Source organism: Pristiophorus japonicus, chromosome 32 (genome assembly GCF_044704955.1).
Source record: "Pristiophorus japonicus isolate sPriJap1 chromosome 32, sPriJap1.hap1, whole genome shotgun sequence".
Lineage (NCBI taxonomy): Eukaryota > Metazoa > Chordata > Chondrichthyes > Pristiophoridae > Pristiophorus > Pristiophorus japonicus.
The window spans coordinates 3,945,726-3,965,415 of record NC_092008.1 but is presented as its reverse complement, the minus strand read 5'-3'; the positions used below and the strand labels follow the sequence as shown (position 1 = coordinate 3,965,415).

Here is a 19,690-nt window from a genome sequence, read left to right as displayed (position 1 = left end):
CCCTTCCCCTCCCCATCCCCTCCCTCCTCCTCCTCCCTTCCCCTCCCCCTCCAAACCCTCCTTTCCTCCCTTTCCCTCCCCCTCCAAACCCTCCTCTCCTCCCTTCCCCTCCCCTCCAAACCCTCCTCTCCTCCCTTCCCCTCCCCCTCCAAACCCTCCTTTCCTCCCTTTCCCTCCACCTCCAAACCCTCCTCTCCTTCCTCCCCACCCCCCTCCTCACCCCACTCACCTCCCTTGCCATCGCTGCCCTCCCCTCCCCCTCCCCACCCTCCTCCTCCCTTCCCTTCCCCCTCCAAACCCTCCTCTCCTCCCTTCCCCTCCCCCTCCAAACCCTCCTCTCATCCCTTCCCCTCCTCCTCCAAACCCTTCTCTCCTCCAATCCTTTCCCCCTCCAAATCCTCCTCTCCTCCCTTCCCCCTCCAAACCCTCCTCTCCTCCCTTCCCCTCCCCCTCCAAACCCTCCTCTCCTCCCTTCCCCTCCAAACCCTCCTCTCCTCCCTTGCCCTCCCCCTCCAAACCCTCCTCCTCACCCTTGCCCTGCCCCTCCAAACCCTCCTATCCTCCCTTCCCCTCCTCCTCCAAACCCTCTTTTCCTCCCTTCCCTTCCCCCTCTAAACCCTCCCCCTCCTCCCTTCCCCTCCCCCTCCAAACCCTCCTCTCCTCCCTTCCCCTCCCTCTGCAAACCCTCCTCCTCCTCCCTCCCCCTCCTCCCTTCCCCTCCCCCTGCAAACCCTCCTCTCCTCCCTGCCCCTCCATCTCCAAACCCTCCTCTCCTCCCTTCCCCTCCACCTCCAAACCCTCCTCTCCTCCCTTCCCCTCCCCTCCAAACCCTCCTCTCGTCCCTTCCCCTCCACCTCCAAACCCTCCTCTCCTCCCTTCCCCTCCCCCTCCAAACCCTCCTCTCCTCCCTTCCCCTCCCCCTCCAAACCCTCCTCTCCTCCCTTCCCTTCCACCCCTCCAAACCCTCCTCCTCCTCCCTTCCCCTCCACCTCCCCAGCCCCCTCCCTTCCCCTTCTATTCCCTCCCTCCCCTTCCTCCCCCTCCTCCCTCTTCCCCCCTTTTCCCCACTCCTCACCCCACTCACCTCTCTTGCCGCCGTCGCCGCCCTCTGCCCTCCCCTCCCGCCCCTGGCCCTCGGCGGGCGCCTCCCTGCGCTCGGCGGGCACGGGACTGGCGGTGCGGGTCTGTGCCGGGCAGCCGGGGGCGGGGGAGCAGCTGAGGGCCCCCGAGCTCAGGCAGCGGCAGACGGTGCAGGGCTCGGCCCGGAAGGTGTGGCCAGCCGGGTAGGTGTGCCCGCCGCTCAGGCAGCCCAGCCTCGCGCACTGGGGGCAGCCGTCCTGCGGGCGGAAGGAGCGCACGCAGTTGGCGGGCAGCTGGGGGCAGGGGATGAAGCTGCAGCCAATCTGGCCTCCCCCCTCGGGGCACTTGCACTCGGTGCTGCCGTGGTCCACGTAGTAGCTCTCGCCGGCCGGCACCTTGCCGCCCCGGTGCCCGGCGTTGAGGCAGTCGTAGTACTCGTAACCCTGGCACAGGCAGCCGGCCCGCTCGCAAGTGGCACAGCAGGCGCCCGCCTCCAGCGTCTCCTCGATGCAGTTCTCCAGCGGCGGGCACTCCACCCCCGTGCAGTCCCGCTGGCCGGCCACGCCCGACGCCAGCAGCAGGCCGGCGGCAGCGCACAGCAAGATCCCGGCGGCGCCTCTCCCCCTCCGCCCGGCCATGACGCGGGGGCGCACCTGCGGGCATAGAAAGAAACCGTCAGAGTGAAGCTCGCTCGACACCTTCCCCCCCCCCCCTCAAACGCTCCCCACGGCACGTTACGTGCGATGAGTGTTTGTTGCAATTACTTCTTCATTAAGGAGGGAGAAGTGCAATCTATAGCGCCACCTAGTGGGCTGCTGCTCCAACTACTGGATGAGTGTTGTACTGCAGCCATTGCTGTAAATACAATACAGGTGACCCGAGATGTTCCTGTGTTCGGATCCATCTTGTAAGTACATGTTGTGATGTAGAGAATATATATCACAGGGTTACATAGAGAGTAAAGCTCCCTCTACACTGTCCCATCAAACACTCCCAGGGCAGGTACAGGGGGTTAGATACAGAATAAAGCTCCCTCTACACTGTCCCCATCAAACACTCCCAGGGCAGGTACAGGGGGTTAGATACAGAGTAAAGCTCCCTCTACACTGTCCCCATCAAACACTCCCAGGGCAGGTGCAAGGGGTTAGATACAGAGTAAAGCTCCCTCTACACTGTCCCATCAAACACTCCCAGGGCAGGTACAGCACAGGGTTAGATACAGAGTAAAGCTCCCTCTACACTGTCCCATCAAACACTCCCAGGGCAGGTACAGGGGGTTAGATGCAGAGTAAAGCTCCCTCTACACTGTCCCATCAAACACTCCCAGGGCAGGTACAGGGGGTTAGATACAGAGTAAAGCTCCCTCTACACTGTCCCATCAAACACTCCCAGGGCAGGTACAGGGGGTTAGATACAGAGTAAAGCTCCCTCTACACTGTCCCATCAAACACTCCCAGGGCAGGTACCCTGCTGAAGCCCTCATCCGTGCCTCTGTTACCTCCAGACTTGACTGTTCCAACGCGCTGCACTCCTGGCTGGCCTCCTACATTCTACCCGACGTAAACTAGAGGTGATCCAAAACTCGACTGCCCCGTGTCCTAACTCGCACCGAGTCCCGCTCACCCATCACCCCCTGTGCTTGCTTTCTCATCCTTGTTTACAGATCCCTCCATGGCCCCCTACACCCCTCCCTATCTCTGTAACCTCCTCCAGTCCCTACAACCCTCCCTATCTCTGTAACCTCCTCCAGCTCCTACAGCACTCCCTATCTCTGTAACATCCTCCAGTCCCGACACCCCTCCCTATCTTTGTAACCTCCTCCAGCCTCTATACCCCTCCCTATCTCTGTAACCTCCTCCAGCCCCTACACCCCTCCCTATCTCTGTAACCTCCTCCAGCCCCTACACCCCTCCCTATCTCTGTAACCTCCTCCAGCCCCTACACCCCTCCCTATCTCTGAAACCTCCTCCAGCCCCTACACCCCTCCCTATCTCTGTAACCTCCTCCAGCCCCTACACCCCTCCCTATCTCTGAAACCTCCTCCAGCCCCTAAACCCCTCCCTACCTCTGTAACCCCCTCCAGCCTCTATGCCCCTCCCTATCTCTGTAATCTCCTCCAGCCCCACAACCCCCCCCCCGAGATCTCTGCGCTCCTCTAATTCTGCCCTCCTGAGCATCCCTGATTATAATCGCTCCACCATCGGTGGCCGTGCCTTCTGTTGCCTGGGGCCCCAAGCTCTGGAGCTCCCTCCCTAAACCTCTCCGCCTCTCTCTCCTCCCTTTTCAGGCGCTCCTCAAAACCCAGCTCTGTGACCCAGCTTTCGGTCGCCTGTCCAGAATATCTCCTTCTGCTGGTTGGTGCCAAATTCTGTTCGCTAATTGCTTGGGGGCGTCTCACTCCCATTAAAGGCACGACATAAACGCAGGTTTTTGGCGACCGAGAGAGGGGGTTGGATGCTGGGGAAAGCCCGACGGAACTCTGGCGTGGAAAAAGCAGGCGCTCGGCTCCTGGCGAAGGGTTAACTCCGCAGACGGACTGGGGCAGGATGCTTCCCATTAGCGACAGATGCTGGCCTCTCAGAGCAGTTTGGCTGGGTGAGCGCGTGATTGAGATCATGTGTGTGAGACGCCCCTCTCAAAGCGTGTCAGCCACCATCACAGGACTAACTGGGAGAGGCCGAGGGGATCGCCTCACTGGGAGAGAACGCGGGAATCGGTTAATCTCACCGCAACACAAGAACGCAAGAAACAGGAGCAGGAGCCGGCCATTCGGCCCCTCGAGCCTGCTCCGCCATTCAATACGATCGCGGCTGATCCGATCATGGACTCAGCTCCACTTCCCCGCCCGCCCCTTCACTCCCTTATCGCTCAACAATCTGTCTATCTCCACCTTAAATATATTCAGTGACCCAGCCCCCACAGCTCTCTGGGGCAGAGAATTCCACAGATTCACCGGAAGAAATTCCTCCTCATCTCCCGTCCTAAATGGGCGACCCCTTATTCTGAGACTATGTGCCCCCTAGTTCTAGATTCCCCCCACGAGGGGGAAACATCCTCTCTGCATCTACCCTGTCCAGCCCCCCTCAGAATCTTACAGGGCATGTGTATCGTCCCAGATTAATGTAATTACAGAGTTTATATATCTCACTGTCTTTCACCGTCATGTATCTGCGACAGGGTATCTTGTCCCAAGGGGCTTCACAGCCAATGAAGCACTTTGTTTTGAAGTGCGCTCACTGTTGTATTGTGGGAAACGCCAATTTGCGCACAGCAAGCTCCCACACACAGCGATGTGATAATGACCCGGATCGTCTGTTTTAGTGATGTTGGTCGAGGGATAAATATTGGCCCCAGGACACCGGGGAGAACTCCCCCTGCTCTTCTTCCAATAGTGGCCCCGGGATCTTTTACATCCGCCCGAGAGGGCAGACGGGGCCTCGGTTTAACGTCTCATCCCGAAATACGGCACCTCCGACAGTGCGGCACTCCCTCAGTACCGCCCCTCCGACAGTGCGGCGCTCCCTCAGTACCGCCCCTCCGACAGTGCGGCGCTCCCTCAGTACTGCCCCTCCGACAGTGCAGCACTCCCTCAGTACCGCCCCTCCGACAGTGCGGCGCTCCCTCAGTACCGCCCCTCCGACAGTGCGGCACTCCCTCAGTACCGCCCCTCCGACAGTGCGGCACTCCCTCAGTACCGCCCCTCCGACAGTGCGGCACTCCCTCAGTACCGCCCCTCCGACAGTGCGGCACTCCCTCAGTACCGCCCCTCCGACAGTGCGGCACTCCCTCAGTACCGCCCCTCCGACAGTGCGGCGCTCCCTCAGTACCGCCCCTCCGACAGTGCGGCACTCCCTCAGTACCGCCCCTCCGACAGTGCGGCACTCCCTCAGTACCGCCCCTCCGACAGTGCGGCACTCCCTCAGTACCGCCCCTCCGACAGTGCGGCACTCCCTCAGTACCGCCCCTCCGACAGTGCAGCACTCCCTCAGTACCGCCCCTCCGACAATGCAGAGCAGGCTCGAGGGGCCGTATGGTTGACTCCTGCTCCTATTCCCGATGTTCTGACGAGACTGGGTTCACGCCGAGTGGTATCGCAACTGCTTCGGGCCGTCCGCGTGGAAATAAAGCAGTTGAATGGATGAGGAGCTGGACCAGGTACAAAGGAGCGATTCTCAGATAAAGTTTCCTGAAATCTGGTCTCGATTAGAAGCAATGAGTCGATTTCCTCACCGATCTGCTACTGGGCAAACCACAACCTTCGCTGCACCTTGCCCTGCCTGTGGGGTTCCACCGGGATTGTTTCACCCAAGGCACGGCCATCAAGGCCTCAGGAACATAAGAACATCAGATATAGGAGCAGGAGCCGGCCATTCGGCCCCTCGAGCCTGCTCCGCCATTTAATACCATCACGGCTGATCCGATCATGGACCCAGCTCCATTTCCCCGCCCGCCCCTTCACTCCCTTATCGCTCAACAATCTGTCTATCTCCACCTTAAATATATTCAATGACCCAGCCCCCCACAGCTCTCTGGGGCAGAGAATTCCACAGATTCACCAGAAGAAATTCCTCCTCATCTCCGTCTTAAATGGGCGGCCCCTTATTCTGAGACTATGTGCCCCCTAGTTCTAGATTCCCCCCACGAGGGGGAAACATCCTCTCTGCATCCACCCTGTCCAGCCCCCTCAGACTCTGATACGTTTCGATAAGATCACCTCTCATTCTTCTGAATTCCAATGAGTAGAGGCCCAACCTGCTCAACCTTTCCTCATAAGTCAACCCCCTCATCCCCGGAATCAACCGAGTGAACCTTCTCCGAACTGCCTCCAATGCAAGTATATCCTTCTTTAATTACGGCGACCAAAACTGCACGCAGTACTCCAGGTGTGGCCTCACCATGCACCATACACCAAGTGCGGTGCTCCCTCAGTACCGCCCTTCCGACAGTGCGGGGCTCCCTCAGTACCGCCCCTCCGACAGTGCGGGGCTCTCTCGGTACCGCCCCTCCGACAGTGCGGGGCTCCCTCAGTACCGCCCCTCCGACAGTACGGGGCTCCCTCAGTACCACCCCACCGACAGTGCGGTGCTCCCTCAGTACTGCCCCTACGACAGTGCGGGGCTCCCTCAGTACTGTCCCTCCGACAGTGCGGTGCTCCCTCAGTACTGCCTCTCCAACAGTGCGGGGCTCCCTCAGTACTGTCCCTCCGACAGTGCGGCGTTCCCTCAGTACCGCCCCTCCGACAGTGCGGGGCTCCCTCAGTACTGCCCCTCCAACAGTGCGGCGCTCCCTCAGTACCGCCCCTCCGACAGTGCGGCGCTCCCTCAGTACCGCCCCTCCGACAGTGCGGCACTCCCTCAGTACCGCCCCTCCGACAGTGCGGGGCTCCCTCAGTACTGCCCCTCCAACAGTGCGGCGCTCCCTCAGTACTGCCCCTCCGACAGTGCGGGGCTCCCTCAGTACTGCCCCTCCGACAGCGCAGTATTACATCACACTCCTGACTTGCGCCTTGTAGATGGTGGAGAGGGTTTGGGAGAGTCAGGGCCTGCCCGCCCCCGGGGTATTTCTGCACAAAAGCGCCTCTTCAATCCCTCTGAAACCAGCATCTGGCAAACCCCTGTCTCTTGTAGCAGATCGGTGTAACGTCTGCGGTGGTGACGTGCTCACGACCCCGTTAAAAAACTCCAGCCGGGAAGGGCCTGCGGACAATGGTTGCGGATCAATGACGGCCTACCCAGTCGAATAGCCCGGTCGATGCGCGCCGGCCGAGGATCAAACCTCGCGGGGTGGGGGGGGGGGGGGCGAGGCTGGGGAGGGTGGACGGCGCCCCCAGGAGGCTAATTCCGTACGGATTTGGGAACTTTCCCCTCCTCCTCCTTCCCCACTCCCGAGAGCCTGGGTTACAGGCCGGTTTTGTCGAATCGCTCACTCAGGGCACCGGTGGGGTGCAGGGGGGTCCCGATGCCAGGGGAAAAATAAAACCAGTACTCATTGCACCGACTGCCTTGCAGGTGAGTCCGAGAGTTTCGCATATTTGCTCAAGCTGCCTTGCGGAGACAGAAAGGCGCACGGAATTCGCCTCTCACAATAGCTCCAGCCACGGGAGCAAGGAACATTCCTTGTGTTCAGGACAAGCACAGCGCGGAGTGCATGTGCAGACACGCAGTGAGAGCAGTTGGCCAGATAATCGTGTCGCTTGACATGCAGCAGCTCAGCACAGGCCTGGAATGTCAGTAAACATCAGAAACAGGAGCAGGAGTCAGCCATTCGGCCCCTCGAGCCTGCTCCGCCATTTAATACGATCATGGCTGATCCGATCATGGACTCAGCTCCACTTCCCTGCCCGCCCCCTTATCGGTTAAGAAACTGTCTATCTCTGTCTTAAATTTATTCAATGTCCCGGCTTCCACAGCTCTCTGAGGCAGCGAATTCCACAGATTTACGACCCTCAGAGAGAAGAAATTCCTCCTCATCTCAGTTTTAAATGGGCGGCCCCTTATTCTAAGACCATGCCCCCTAGTTCTAGTCTCCCCCATCAGTGGGAACATCCTCTCTGCATCCACCTTGTCGAGCCCCCCTCATAATCTTATACGTTTCGATAAGATCACCTCTCATTCTTCTGAATTCCAATGAGTAGAGGCCCAACCTCCTCAACCTTTCCTCATAAGTCAACCCCCTCATCCCCGGAATCAACCAAGTGAACCTTCTCTGAACTGCCTCCAAAGCAAGTATATCCTTTCGTGAATATGGAAACCAAAACTGCACGCAGTACTCCAGGTGTGGCCTCACCAATACCCTGTATAACTGGAGCAAGACTTCCCTGCTTTTATACTCCATCCCCTTTACAATAAAGGCCAAGATACCATTGGCCTTCCTGATCACTTGCTGTACCTGCATACTAACCTTTTGTGTTTCATGCACAAGTACCCCCAGGTCCCGCTGTACTGCGGCACTTTGCAATCTTTCTCCATTTAAATAATAACTTGCTCTTTGATTTTTTTTTGCCTAAGTGCATGACCTCACACTTTCCCGCATTATACTCCATCTGACAAATGTTTGCCCACTCACTGAGCCTGTCTATGACCTTTTGCAGATTTTTTGTGTCCTCCTCACACATTGCTTTTCCTCCCATCTTTGTATCGTCAGCAAACTTGGCTACGTTACACTCAGTCCCTTCTTCCAAGTCGTTAATATAGATTGTAAATAGTTGGGGGCCCAGCACTGATCCCTGCGGCACCCCACTAGTTACTGATTGCCAACCAGAGAATGAACCATTTATCCCGACTCTCTGTTCTCTGTTCGTTAGCCAATCCTCTATCCATGCTAATATATTACCCCCAACCCCGTGAACTTTTATCTTGTGCAGTAACCTTTATACTCCGTCCCCTTTGCAATAAAGGCCAAAATACCATTGGCCTTCCTGATCACTTGCTGTACCTGCATACTAACCTTTTGTGTTTCATGCACAAGTACCCCCAGGTCCCGCTGTACTGCGGCACTTGGCAATTAGCACAGTAAGCCGGAGACCAATCTCACACAGACACAGACTCGCATCCCGTCACCGTGCAGGAGAATCGCACAGACACAGACATTGATGCAGAGGTCCAACACCGCCTCCAGTGCGCCAGTGCAGCCTTCGGCCGCCTGAGGAAAAGAGTGTTCGAAGATCAGGCCCTCAAATCTACCACCAAGCTCATGGTCTACAGGGCTGTAGTGATACCCGCCCTCCTGTATGGCTCAGAGACACGGACCGTGTACAGCAGACACCTCAAGTCGCTGGAGAAATACCACCAACGCTGTCTCCGCAAGATCCTGCAAATCCCCCGGGAGGACAGACGCACCAACGTTAGCGTCCTCGACCAGGCCCAACATCCCCAGCATCGAAGCACTGACCACACTCGACCAGCTCCGCTGGGCAGGGCCACATTGTCCGCATGCCCCAGACACGAGACTCCCAAAGCAAGCGCTCTACTCGGAACTCCTTCACGGGCAAACGAGCCAAAGGTGGGCAGAGGAAACGTTACAAGGGACCACCCTCAAAGCCTCCCTGATAAAGTGCAACATCCCCACCGACACCTGGGAGTCCCTGGGCCCAAAGACCAGTCCGCCCTAAGTGGAGGGAGTGCATCCGGGAGGGGCGCTGAGCACCTCGAGTCTCGTCGCCGAGAGCGTGCGGAAACCAAGCGCAGGCAGCGGAAGGAGCGTGCGGCAAAACTGTCCCACCCTCCCCTTCCCTCAACCACTGTCTGTCCCACCCTGTGACAGGGACTGTGGTTCCCCGTATTGGGCTGTTCAGCCACCTAAGGACTCACTGTTAAGAGTGGAAGCAAGTCTTCCTCGATTCCTGCGATGATCAGGAGCAGTGTCCCCTCGTTCGAGGCACTGCTTAGAGTCACGTCTCGATACTGAGCGACACCACATCTGGCCAAGTCTTTCACCACTCAACAATCATCCCACACCTTACCGGCTGACTGTAAAGAATCCAAGTTATGCCACAATCGCTCCTTCGCAGCCGAACTAATGGAAAGTTCAGAAGTAGCGTTCCGCTCCGGGAGTTGTGTCGAATCAGTAAGACGCGCTGTACACCAGGCTGTCACATCTGGCACAGCTTACGATCGCCTGTGTGCCTGTAATGTGTGTTTGCAAAGGCCCTAGTCGGCACCCCTCTGCAAGGCAGAGCCACCTCCTCCACCACTGCCAAGTGAAGATTCCTTTCGGCGAGCAGCAGCCAAGCTCTGCTCTCCTCCGTTTCTGGTCAACTGCTGCCGCTCCACAGGTCATGGTCTCGTACCCCTCTCCAGGCCGACAACCCCAGTAACAGTGCCGAGGGAGCACCGCACTGCGCTGTCGGAGGGGCGGTACTGAGGGAGCCCCGCACTGCGCTGTCGGAGGGGCGGTACTGAGGGAGGGCCGCACTGTCGGAGGGGCAGTACTGAGGGAGCGCCGCACTGTCGGAGGGGTGGTACTGAGGGAGTGCCGCACTGTCGGAGGGGCGGTACTGAGGGAGCGCCGCACTGTCGGAGGGGCGGTACTGAGGGAGTGCCGCACTGTCGGAGGGGCGGTACTGAGGGAGCCCCGCACTGTCGGAGGGGCAGTACTGAGGGAGCGCCACACTGTCGGAGGGGCAGTACTGAGGGAGCGCCGCACTGTCGGAGGGGCAGTACTGAGGGAGCGCCGCACTGTCGGAGGGGCAGTACTGAGGGAGCGCCGCACTGTCGGAGGGGCAGTACTGAGGGAGGGCCGCACTGTCGGAGGGGCAGTACTGAGGGAGCGCCGCACTGTCGGAGGGGCAGTACTGAGGAGCGCCGCACTGTCGGAGGGGCGGTACTGAGGGAGCCCCGCACTGTCGGAGGGGCGGTACTGAGGGAGCCCCGCACTGTCGGAGGGGCGGTACTGAGGGAGCGCCACACTGTCGGAGGGGTGGTACTGAGGGAGCGCCGCACTGTCGGAGGGGCGGTACTGAGGGAGGGCCGCACTGTCGGAGGGGCGGTATAGTTGAGGCGTGTATGTATGCAGCAGGCTGTCTGCTGAACAGGCTTCCATAAAAACTTCCCCTCTGGCTGTTATCGGCTTATCTTTGAAGTCATTCATCTCTATTTTATTGTCCGACTGAAGTAATGTTTTGTTTGTTACACTCAATATTCCCCACACCCCCTCCACCCTAGTCACATCTGGTTCCTCTATACCTTGCCCAGAGAATGTCGCACACATGTGCAGTCTCGTGAGTTGTGTAATTTTTAACCTGTTGTGCTTTCGGATGAGCCTTGCATTTCTACAGCGACTTTCACTCCCTCCGGACGCCCCAAAGCTGCTCATAGCCAATGTTGTCCACCGCCCCTCCGACAGCGCAGTGCGGGACTCCCTCAGTACCGCCCCTCCGACAGCGCAGTGCGGCGCTCCCTCAGTACCGCCCCTCCGACAGTGCGGCACTCCCTCAGTACCGCCCCTCCGACAGCGCAGTGCGGCACTCCCTCAGTACTGCCCCTCCGACAGCGCAGTACGGGACTCCCTCAGTACTGCCCCTCCGACAGCGCAGTACGGGACTCCCTCAGTACTGCCCCTCCGATAGCGCAGTACGGGACTCCCTCAGTACCGCCCCTCCGACAGCGCAGTACGGGACTCCCTCAGTACTGCCCCTCCGACAGCGCAGTGCGGCGCTCCCTCAGTACTGCCCCTCCGACAGCGCAATATGGGACTCCCTCAGAACCGCCCCTCCGACAGCGCAGTGCGGCGCTCCCTCAGTACTGCCCCTCCGACAGCGCAATATGGGACTCCCTCAGTACTGCCCCTCCGACAGCGCAATATGGGACTCCCTCAGAACCGCCCCTCCGACAGCGCAGTATGGGACTCCCTCAGTACTGCCCCTCCGACAGCGCAGTGCGGCGCTCCCTCAGTACTGCCCCTCCGACAGCGCAGTGTGGCGCTCCCTCAGTACTGCCCCTCCGACAGCGCAGTGCGGCGCTCCCTCAGTACTGCCCCTCCGACAGCGCAGTACAGGACTCCCTCAGTACTGCCCCTCCGACAGCGTAGTACAGGATTCCCTCAGTACTGCCCCTCCGACAGCGCAGTATGGGACTCCCTCAGTACCGCCCCTCCGACAGCGCAGTGCAGCGCTCCCTCAGTACCGCCCCTCCGACAGCGCAGTGCGGCGCTCCCTCAGTACCGCCCCTCCGACAGCGCAGTGCGGCGCTCCCTCAGTACCGCCCCTCCGACAGCGCAGTGCGGCACTCCCTCAGTACTGCCCCTCCGACAGCGCAGTGCGGCGCTCCCTCAGTACTGCCCCTCCGACAGTGCGGCGCTCCCTCAGTACTGCCCCTCCAACAGTGCGGCGCTCCCTCAGTACCGCCCCTCCGACAGTGCGGCGCTCCCTCAGTACCGCCCCTCCGACAGCGCGGTGCGGGACTCCCTCAGTACCGCCCCTCCGACAGCGCGGTGTGGGACTCCCTCAGTACCGCCCCTCTGACAGCGCGATGCGGGACTCACACAAACTCACATACAAACACAAAGGAAACGATGTGCACAAATTATCCATCGGCTGTCTCTGGAACATAATCCGAAGCAGCGAGGAGATTGAAAACTGAAGGCCACGGGGGGGGGCAACAGATCCCAATTGGAAGAAAGTTGAGGGAATCAGAGTTGTTGCCACACACAGAGATATTTCCCGCACAAGCAGACAGCGAGTGCCAGAGAGCGTGGGTTGTCAGAGAGAGAAGGTGGCAGACAGGTCCACACTGGGGGCTCAAACCCTTTCCCGACCCCTGATCAGAGACATTCCCCTCAGAACGTTCTCCCGTTGACCAACCTCCTGTGCAGAATTCTTCCAATTTGTTCCTGGGATGTGGGCGTCGCTGGCAAGGCCGGCGTTTATTGCCCATCCCCAACTGCCCCTTGAGAAGGTGGTGGTGAGCCGCCTTCTTGAACCGCTGCAGTCCGTGTGGTGAAGGTGCTCCCACAGTGCTGTTAGGGAGGGAGTTCCAGGATTGGGACCCAGCGACGATGGAGGAACGGCCGATATATTTCCAAGTCGAGGGACGGTGTGTGTGACTGGGAGGGGAACGTGGAGGTGGTGGTGTTCCCATGGACCTGCTGCCCTTGACCTTCTAGGCGGGTAGAGGCCGCGGGTTCGGGAGGTGCTGCCGAAGAAGCCTTGGCGAGTTGCCGCGGTGCATCTTGTGGACGGTGCACACTGCAGCCACGGTGCGCCGGTGGTGGAGGGAGTGAGTGTTGGAGGTGGTGGAGGGAGTGAGTGTTGGAGGTGGTGGGGAGCGTGGTCCATCGAGCGGGGCTGCTTTGTCCTGGATGGTGTCGAGCGTCTCGAGTGTTGTTGGAGCTGCAACTCATCCAGGCAAGTGGGGAGTGTTCCATCACACTCCTGACTTGTGGGTTGTAGATGGTGGAGAGGCTTTGGGGAGTTCAGGAGGTGAGACACTGGCCGCAGAATACCCAGCCTCTGACCCGCTCTTGTGGCCACAGTATTTATGTGTCTGGTCCAGTGAAGTTTCTGGTCAATGGTGACCCCCAGGATGTTGATGGCGGGGGATTTGGCGATGGGAATGCTGGTGAATGTCAAGGGGCGGTGGTTAGACTCTCGCTTGTTGGAGACGGTCATTGCCTGGCACTTGTGTGGTGCGAATGTTACTTGCCGCTTATCAGCCCAAACCTGAATGTCGCCCAGGTCTTGCTGCAAATGCTGGCACGGACTGCTCCGTTATCTGATACACTGTCACGCCCCGCTACAATCTGTCACACACTGTCGCGCCCTGCGACACTCCGTCACGCGACACTGCGTCACGCATCCCGTGACACTTCCCGATGTCGGGGAAGTACAGAACCAGCGGACATATTCTCAGGGTAAAGGGGTAAGCCATTTAGGACCGAGATGCGGAGAAACTTCTTCACTCAGAGAGTGGTGAACCTGTGGAATTCCCTGCCGCAGAGAGTTGTTGGGGCCCAGTTCGTTAGATATATTCAACAGGGAGTTAGATGTGGCCCTCACGGCTCAGGGGATCGAAGGGTATGGAGAGAAAGCAGGAAAGGGGTACTGAGGGAATGATCAGCCATGAACTTATTGAATGGCAGTGCAGGCTCAAAGGGCCGAATAGCCTACTCCTGCACCTATTTTCGATGTTTCTCTGGCCCCCGACACTCCGGCACGCGCCCGCGAGCCTGGAAAGCCGGGACAAATTACACAGACTCTCCCCAGCCCCCTGAAGAGATACACCATCGCGAATGCATGCATCTTCACACACAGTACGGTGCTGTGCCGGAGAACACCAAGGCGCCCCCACCCAAAAAGGTACCCACACACTGTACTGTTACCCTAACTTGCAGGAAGGTGAGGGGTCATGAGCAGCTGGCTCACTCACAAATGCCGAGCTCCCTGGCTAATCTACGGGTGCTTGGCCAAACCAGCCGAGATCCCTGCGGGTCTAAACAGAGCCAGCAACATTTTTTTTCCCACACACACGCACAAATGTAGTTCTTACCTGCAAAGTTTTATTCCTGTGAGTTCTTTCTCAGGCCAGCATTCCCTCGCTACCCCGCTCTGCCGTCAGCCCATTGCTCCCGTATCTCCCCCGGGGAGCACTCTCTGGCGATCCGTGCAGCTATCCTCAAACAGCACGGCCACGCATCTCAAGCTGCTGCTCCCAGCAATCCGCCGTCTGCACTGATCGAGCACCTTCCCCTCCGTCCCCGGGAGGAGAGCTGCCTTAACCCCTTCTCTGCAGGTTCAGACTTGATGCTTAACTCTGTGCTGTACCTGCCCCGGGAGTGTTTGATGGGGACAGTGTAGAGGGAGCTTTACTCTGTATCTAACCCCGTGCTGTACCTGCCCCGGGAGTGTTTGATGGGGACAGTGTAGAGGGAGCTTTACTCTGTATCTAACCCCCTGTACCTGCCCTGGGAGTGTGTGATGGGACAGTGTAGAGGGAGCTTTACTCTGTATCTAACCCTGTGCTGTACCTGCCCTGGGAGTGTTTGATGGGACAGTGTAAAGGGAGCTTTACTCTGTATCTAACCCCCTGTACCTGCCCTGGGAGTGTTTGATGGGACAGTGGAGAGGGAGCTTTACTCTGTATCTAACCCCCTGGACCTGCCCTGGGAGTGTTTGATGGGACAGTGTAGAGGGAGCTTTACTCTGTATCTAACCCCGTGCTGTACCTGCCCTGGGAGTGTTTGATGGGGACAGTGTAGAGGAAGCTTTACTCTGTATCTAACCACGTGCTGTACCTGCCCTGGGAGTGTTTGATGGGACAGTGTAGAGGGAGCTTTACTCTGTATCTAACCCCCTGTACCTGCCCTGGGAGTGTTTGATGGGACAGTGTAGAGGGAGCTTTACTCTGTATCTAACCCCCTGTACCTGCCCTGGGAGTGTTTGATGGGACAGTGTAGAGGGAGCTTTACTCTGTATCTAACCCTGTGCTGTACCTGCCCTGGGAGTGTTTGATGGGACAGTGTAGAGGGAGCTTTACTCTGTATCTAACCCCGTGCTGTACCTGCCCTACAGGGAGCAATAACTCCCATTGCTCTAATGCAGTGTTGAGCACCGGGCTGGGATTCTGCTCACGCCCACCTCTATTAGGGGCCAGGTGTCGTCTTGTTAGGACACGCTCCCAAAACTATTTGAGTTGCCTGCAACAATCCTCTCTCGAGGGACATGTCAGTGTGCCTGCTGCCTGCCTCGTTTAAAACCTCTCATTCTTGTCTTCAAATCCCTCCTACACCCCTCCCAATCTCTGTAACCTACAAGCCCCCCCCCCCCCCCCCCCGAGATCTCTGCGCTCCTCCAATTCTGCCCTCTTGCGCAGCCCTGATTTCCGTCGCTCCACCATCGGTGGCCGTGCCTTCTGTTGCCTGGGGCCCCAAGCTCTGGAACTCCCTCCCTAAACCTCTCCCGCCTCTCTCTTCCTTCAAGACACTCCTTAAAACCGACCTCGGTGACCCAGCCTTTGGTCGCCTGTCCCTGATATATGCCGATGTGGTTTGGTGTCAGATTTTATGACTCTTTGGGTACCCTGTGAATCGCCTCGGGATGTTTATTTTGTGTTAAAGGCGATGTACGTTGCCAAAATGCCAATTGCTGCCTCTGTGCCAATTACTGCAAGCAATGAGTCAGTGTGACCTCAGCTCCTTTAATTCGACTCCAGAGTGCAGGTAACTCATGGGTGGCCTGCTTATATACCGTGCTCCCAAGGGATGCTGGGATCCCTTGGGACTCCAACAGGTGGGCCCTCTGGTGGTGGTGTAATACAGGCTACCAAGGGTTAAATACATAACATCACTCCCTCGTAAAGTCAATAGCACACTTATTTACAGGGCTTTTCGCTCCCTTGTCGATCGTCTCGGTACAAATGCAGGTGTGGGTGAGTTGAGGGGTTTGGTTCTTCGCTGGGCTGGTGGGCAGCCGGCCTTGCTGGGCTCCTGGGGATGGTGAGTTCGGCTTCGTGGCCAACCATGATGTCGGTTGCCACTTGTGTGTGTGTGTGTGTGTATGTGTGTTGGAAGGTCAAAGTTGGTGGTGTCCTCTTCGGGTTGCTCGTAGCTGTTAGTGAACCGCAATTTGATTTGGTCCAAACACTTTCTGCACGTTAGTCCATTGACCAATTTGACCTGAAACACCCTACTCCCCTCTTTGGCTATAACCCTGCCAGCGAGCCATTTGGGACCAGGTCCATAATTGAGCACAAACACAGGATCATTGGCCTCAACATCGCGTGACAAGTTTGCGCGATCACAGTCCATACTTCGTGGAGATCGCCTGCCCTTGACGTGATCACGGAGATCAGGGTGAACAAGAGCGAGCCCTTGTTTTGAGCGCCCTTTTCATGAGCAGCTCGGCTGGGGGAACCCCGGTGAGTGAGTGGGGTCTGGTCCGGTAGCTGAGCAGCACTCGGGACAACTGGGTCTGCAGGGAGCCTTCCGACACACGTTACAAGCTTTGCTTGATGGTCTGAACTGCCCGTTCTGCCTGGCTGTTGGATGCGGGCTTGAACGGGGCAGATGTGACGTGCTTGATCCCGTTGCGGTTCATGAATTGCTTGAATTCAGCACTGGTGAAACACGGCCCATTGTCGCTGACTAGGACATCAGGCAGGCCGTGAGTGGCAAACATGGCTCGTAGGCTTTCAATGGTGGTGGACGTGCTTACAGACATTATTACACATTCAATCCATTTTGAATAAGCATCCATGACACCCAAGAACATTTTGCCTAGAAATGGGCCCGCAAAGTCAACGTGGATCCTAGACCATGGTTTGGAGGGCCAAGTCCACAAACTTAGCGATGCCTCTCTGGGTGCATTGCTCAGTTGAGAGTAAGTGTTGCACTGGTGCACGCGTGACTCTAAACCTGAGTCGATGCCAGGCCACCACACATGGGATCTGGCTATGGCCTTCATCATTACTATGCCTGGGTGGGTGCTGTGTAGATCATGGATGAACGTTTCTCAGGCTTTCTTGGGCAAGACCACGCGATTACCCCACAAAAGGCAGTCCACTAGCAAGGACATTTCATCTTCGCGCCTGTGGAACGGCTTAATCTCTTCCTGCATCTCCGCTGGGACGCTGGACCAGCTCCCATAGAGCACACAGTTTTTTTTTTAAACCAGGGACAGTAAAGGATCCTGGCTGGTCCAGGTCCTGATCTGGCGGGCCGTCACGGGCGATTTTTCGTTTTTGAATGCATCCATCGCCATGAGCAGGTCCGCTGGCTGTGCCATTTCCACCCCGGTGGTGGGCAATGGTAGCCGACTGAGATGCGGGCAGAGGCATTGGTATTAATCCCTTTGCTATCAGAGAACAGCGATACGAGCGGCTTGTGGTCAGTTTCAAGCTCAACCTTGAGACCAAACAAAGACTGGCGCATTTTTTTTCACCCCGTAAACGCTAGCCAGAGCCTCTTTTTCAATCATGCCATAGGGCCCTTTCGGCCTTGGACAGACTCCTGGACGCATAAGCGACCGGTTGCAAAATTGCCGATTCGTTAGCCTGTTGTAACACACCCCCGATCCCGTTTGACGACGCATCGCAAGCTAGCACTAATCGTTTACAAGGGTTACACAGAACAAGCAGTTTGTTTGAACAGAACAGATTTCTGGCTTTCTCAAAGGCAGCCTCTTGTGAATTCCCGTGCGCAGTAGCACGTGCAGGGGTTCCAGCAAGGTGCTTAACCCGGGTGGGAAATTACCGAAGTAGTTAAGGAGTCCCAGGAACGAGCGCAGCTCCGTCACGTTCTGTGGCCGCGGCGCGTTCTTGATGGCCTCCGTCTTGGCGTCGGTGGGTCTGATGCCGTCTGCCGCCATTCTCCTTCCCAAGAACGCGACCTCTGGCGCCAGGAAAACGCACTGCGAGCGTTTCAACCCGAGTCCCACGCGGTCTAGCCGACTTAGAGCCTCTTGCAGATTCTTCCAAGCGTTCGACGGTGTCCCGACCTGTGACCAGTATGTCGTCCTGGAAAACCACGGTGCGAGGAACCGACTTTAGCCGGCTCGCCACGTTCCGTTGGAGAATTGCCGCGGCCGACCGAATCCCCAACGGGCTTCGGTTATCGATGAACAGACTTTTGTGCGCGTTGATGCAGGTGAGGCCGTTCGAAGATTCCTCCAGCTCCTGCGTCGTGTAGGCCGAGGTCAGGTCCAACTTGGTGAACGTCTTCCCTCCAGCCAGGGTCACAAATAGGTCGTCTGCCTTGGGTAGCGGGTACTGATCCTGCAGCGAAAAACGGTTAATCGTTACTTTATAGTCCCCACAAATTCTGACCGTGCCGTCACCTTTGAGTACCGGCACAATCGGACTGGCCCACTCGTTGAACTGCACCGGCGCGATGATGTCTTCTCGCTGCAGCCTGTCCAGCTCAATTTCCACTTTCTCTCGCATCATATAAGGTACCGCCCGTGCCTTGTGGTGGATGGGTCGTGTGCCGGGAACCAAATGGATCTGTACTTTCGCCCCCACCACCTCCCCCCGGAAACCGCCAATGCCTGGCTCGAACAACGATGGAAATCTGTTCAGAACCTGGGCACATGAGGCGTCGTCGACGGACGAAAGCGTTCGTCCCAGTTCCAGCGGATTTTTCCCAGCCAGCTTCTGCCGAACAAGTGTGGGGCCATCCCCTGGCACGATCCAGAGTGGGAGTTCGTGCACTGCTTCATCAGAGGAGACTTTGACCTCTGCACTGCCAATTACCGGGATCAGTTCTTTGGTGTACGTTCTGAGCTTGGTGTGAATGGGGCCGAGCTTGGGCCCGTGTGCCTTGTCGCACCACAGCCTGTCGAAGGCCTTTTTACTCATTACGGACTGACTCGCACCCCGTGTCCAGTTCCTTGGATGCTGGAATTCCGTTCAGTTCAACTTTTAACACTACTGGTGGACATTTCGTGGTGAAGGTGTGTACCCCCGTACACCTCTGCCTCCTCGGTTCGCGGCTCGAGTTCAGCCTGATCCGCTGTGGGTCGATCTTCCTCTGCAACGTGGCGGTTTGCAGGGTTTGCAGCTCGCCTGCACATACGCTGGAGGCGTCCCGTTGTTCTGCAGCTGTTGCGCGCACAAGTGCTTGAAGCGGCACCGATGGGCTCGATGATCGCGACGTCAACAAGGCGTTAACTGCCTCGCATTAACGGTTGATGGCGGACTCTGGGTCATCTGAGATCGTGCAGCAGCCGGCGTGTATGTTCTGCCATGTATATTCCTGCTCGAAAACGACGTTCCTTTGTGCACAGTATTGGCTGAAACCTCTTTATGCTGCGAGGTTTGGTTGGCGTTATTGTTGGTGGACATAAACACCTGGGCTATCATTATGGCTTTATTCAGATTTGATGTTTCAAGAGTCAATAGTTTGCGAAGGATTACTTCATGGCCAATGCCAAGCACAAAAAAGTCTCAGCATTTGTTCCAGGAATCCCTCAAACTCGCACTGTTCTGCGAGGCGCCTTAGTTCGGCGACGTAGCTCGCCACTTCCTGGCCCTCCGACCGTTGACGCGTGTAGAACCGATACCTCGCCATCAAAACGCTTTCCTTAGGATTTCGGTGCTCCCGGACCAGCGTACACAATTCTGCATAGGATTTGGTTTTGCCGGAGCTAGGAGATTCTTCACGAGGCCGTCGGTTGTCGCCC

At 57.7% G+C, this 19,690-nt stretch overlaps 1 protein-coding gene across 1 annotated transcript in view; it reads right to left on the bottom strand.

Annotated features, from left to right (window-relative positions):
• LOC139240504 (fibulin-2-like) overlaps window positions 1-14,229 on the bottom strand; it is a 51,541-nt gene extending 37,312 nt beyond the window's left edge. Inside the window, exons 1-2 of the mRNA XM_070869046.1 lie at window positions 14,064-14,229; window positions 1,085-1,733 (exon numbers count right to left, since the gene is read on the bottom strand). Coding sequence (XP_070725147.1) covers window positions 1,085-1,718 — 634 coding nt within the window. The 5' untranslated portion in view covers window positions 1,719-1,733; window positions 14,064-14,229. The remainder of the gene's footprint in view (window positions 1-1,084; window positions 1,734-14,063) is intronic.
• Window positions 14,230-19,690: the final 5,461 nt, after the last annotated feature.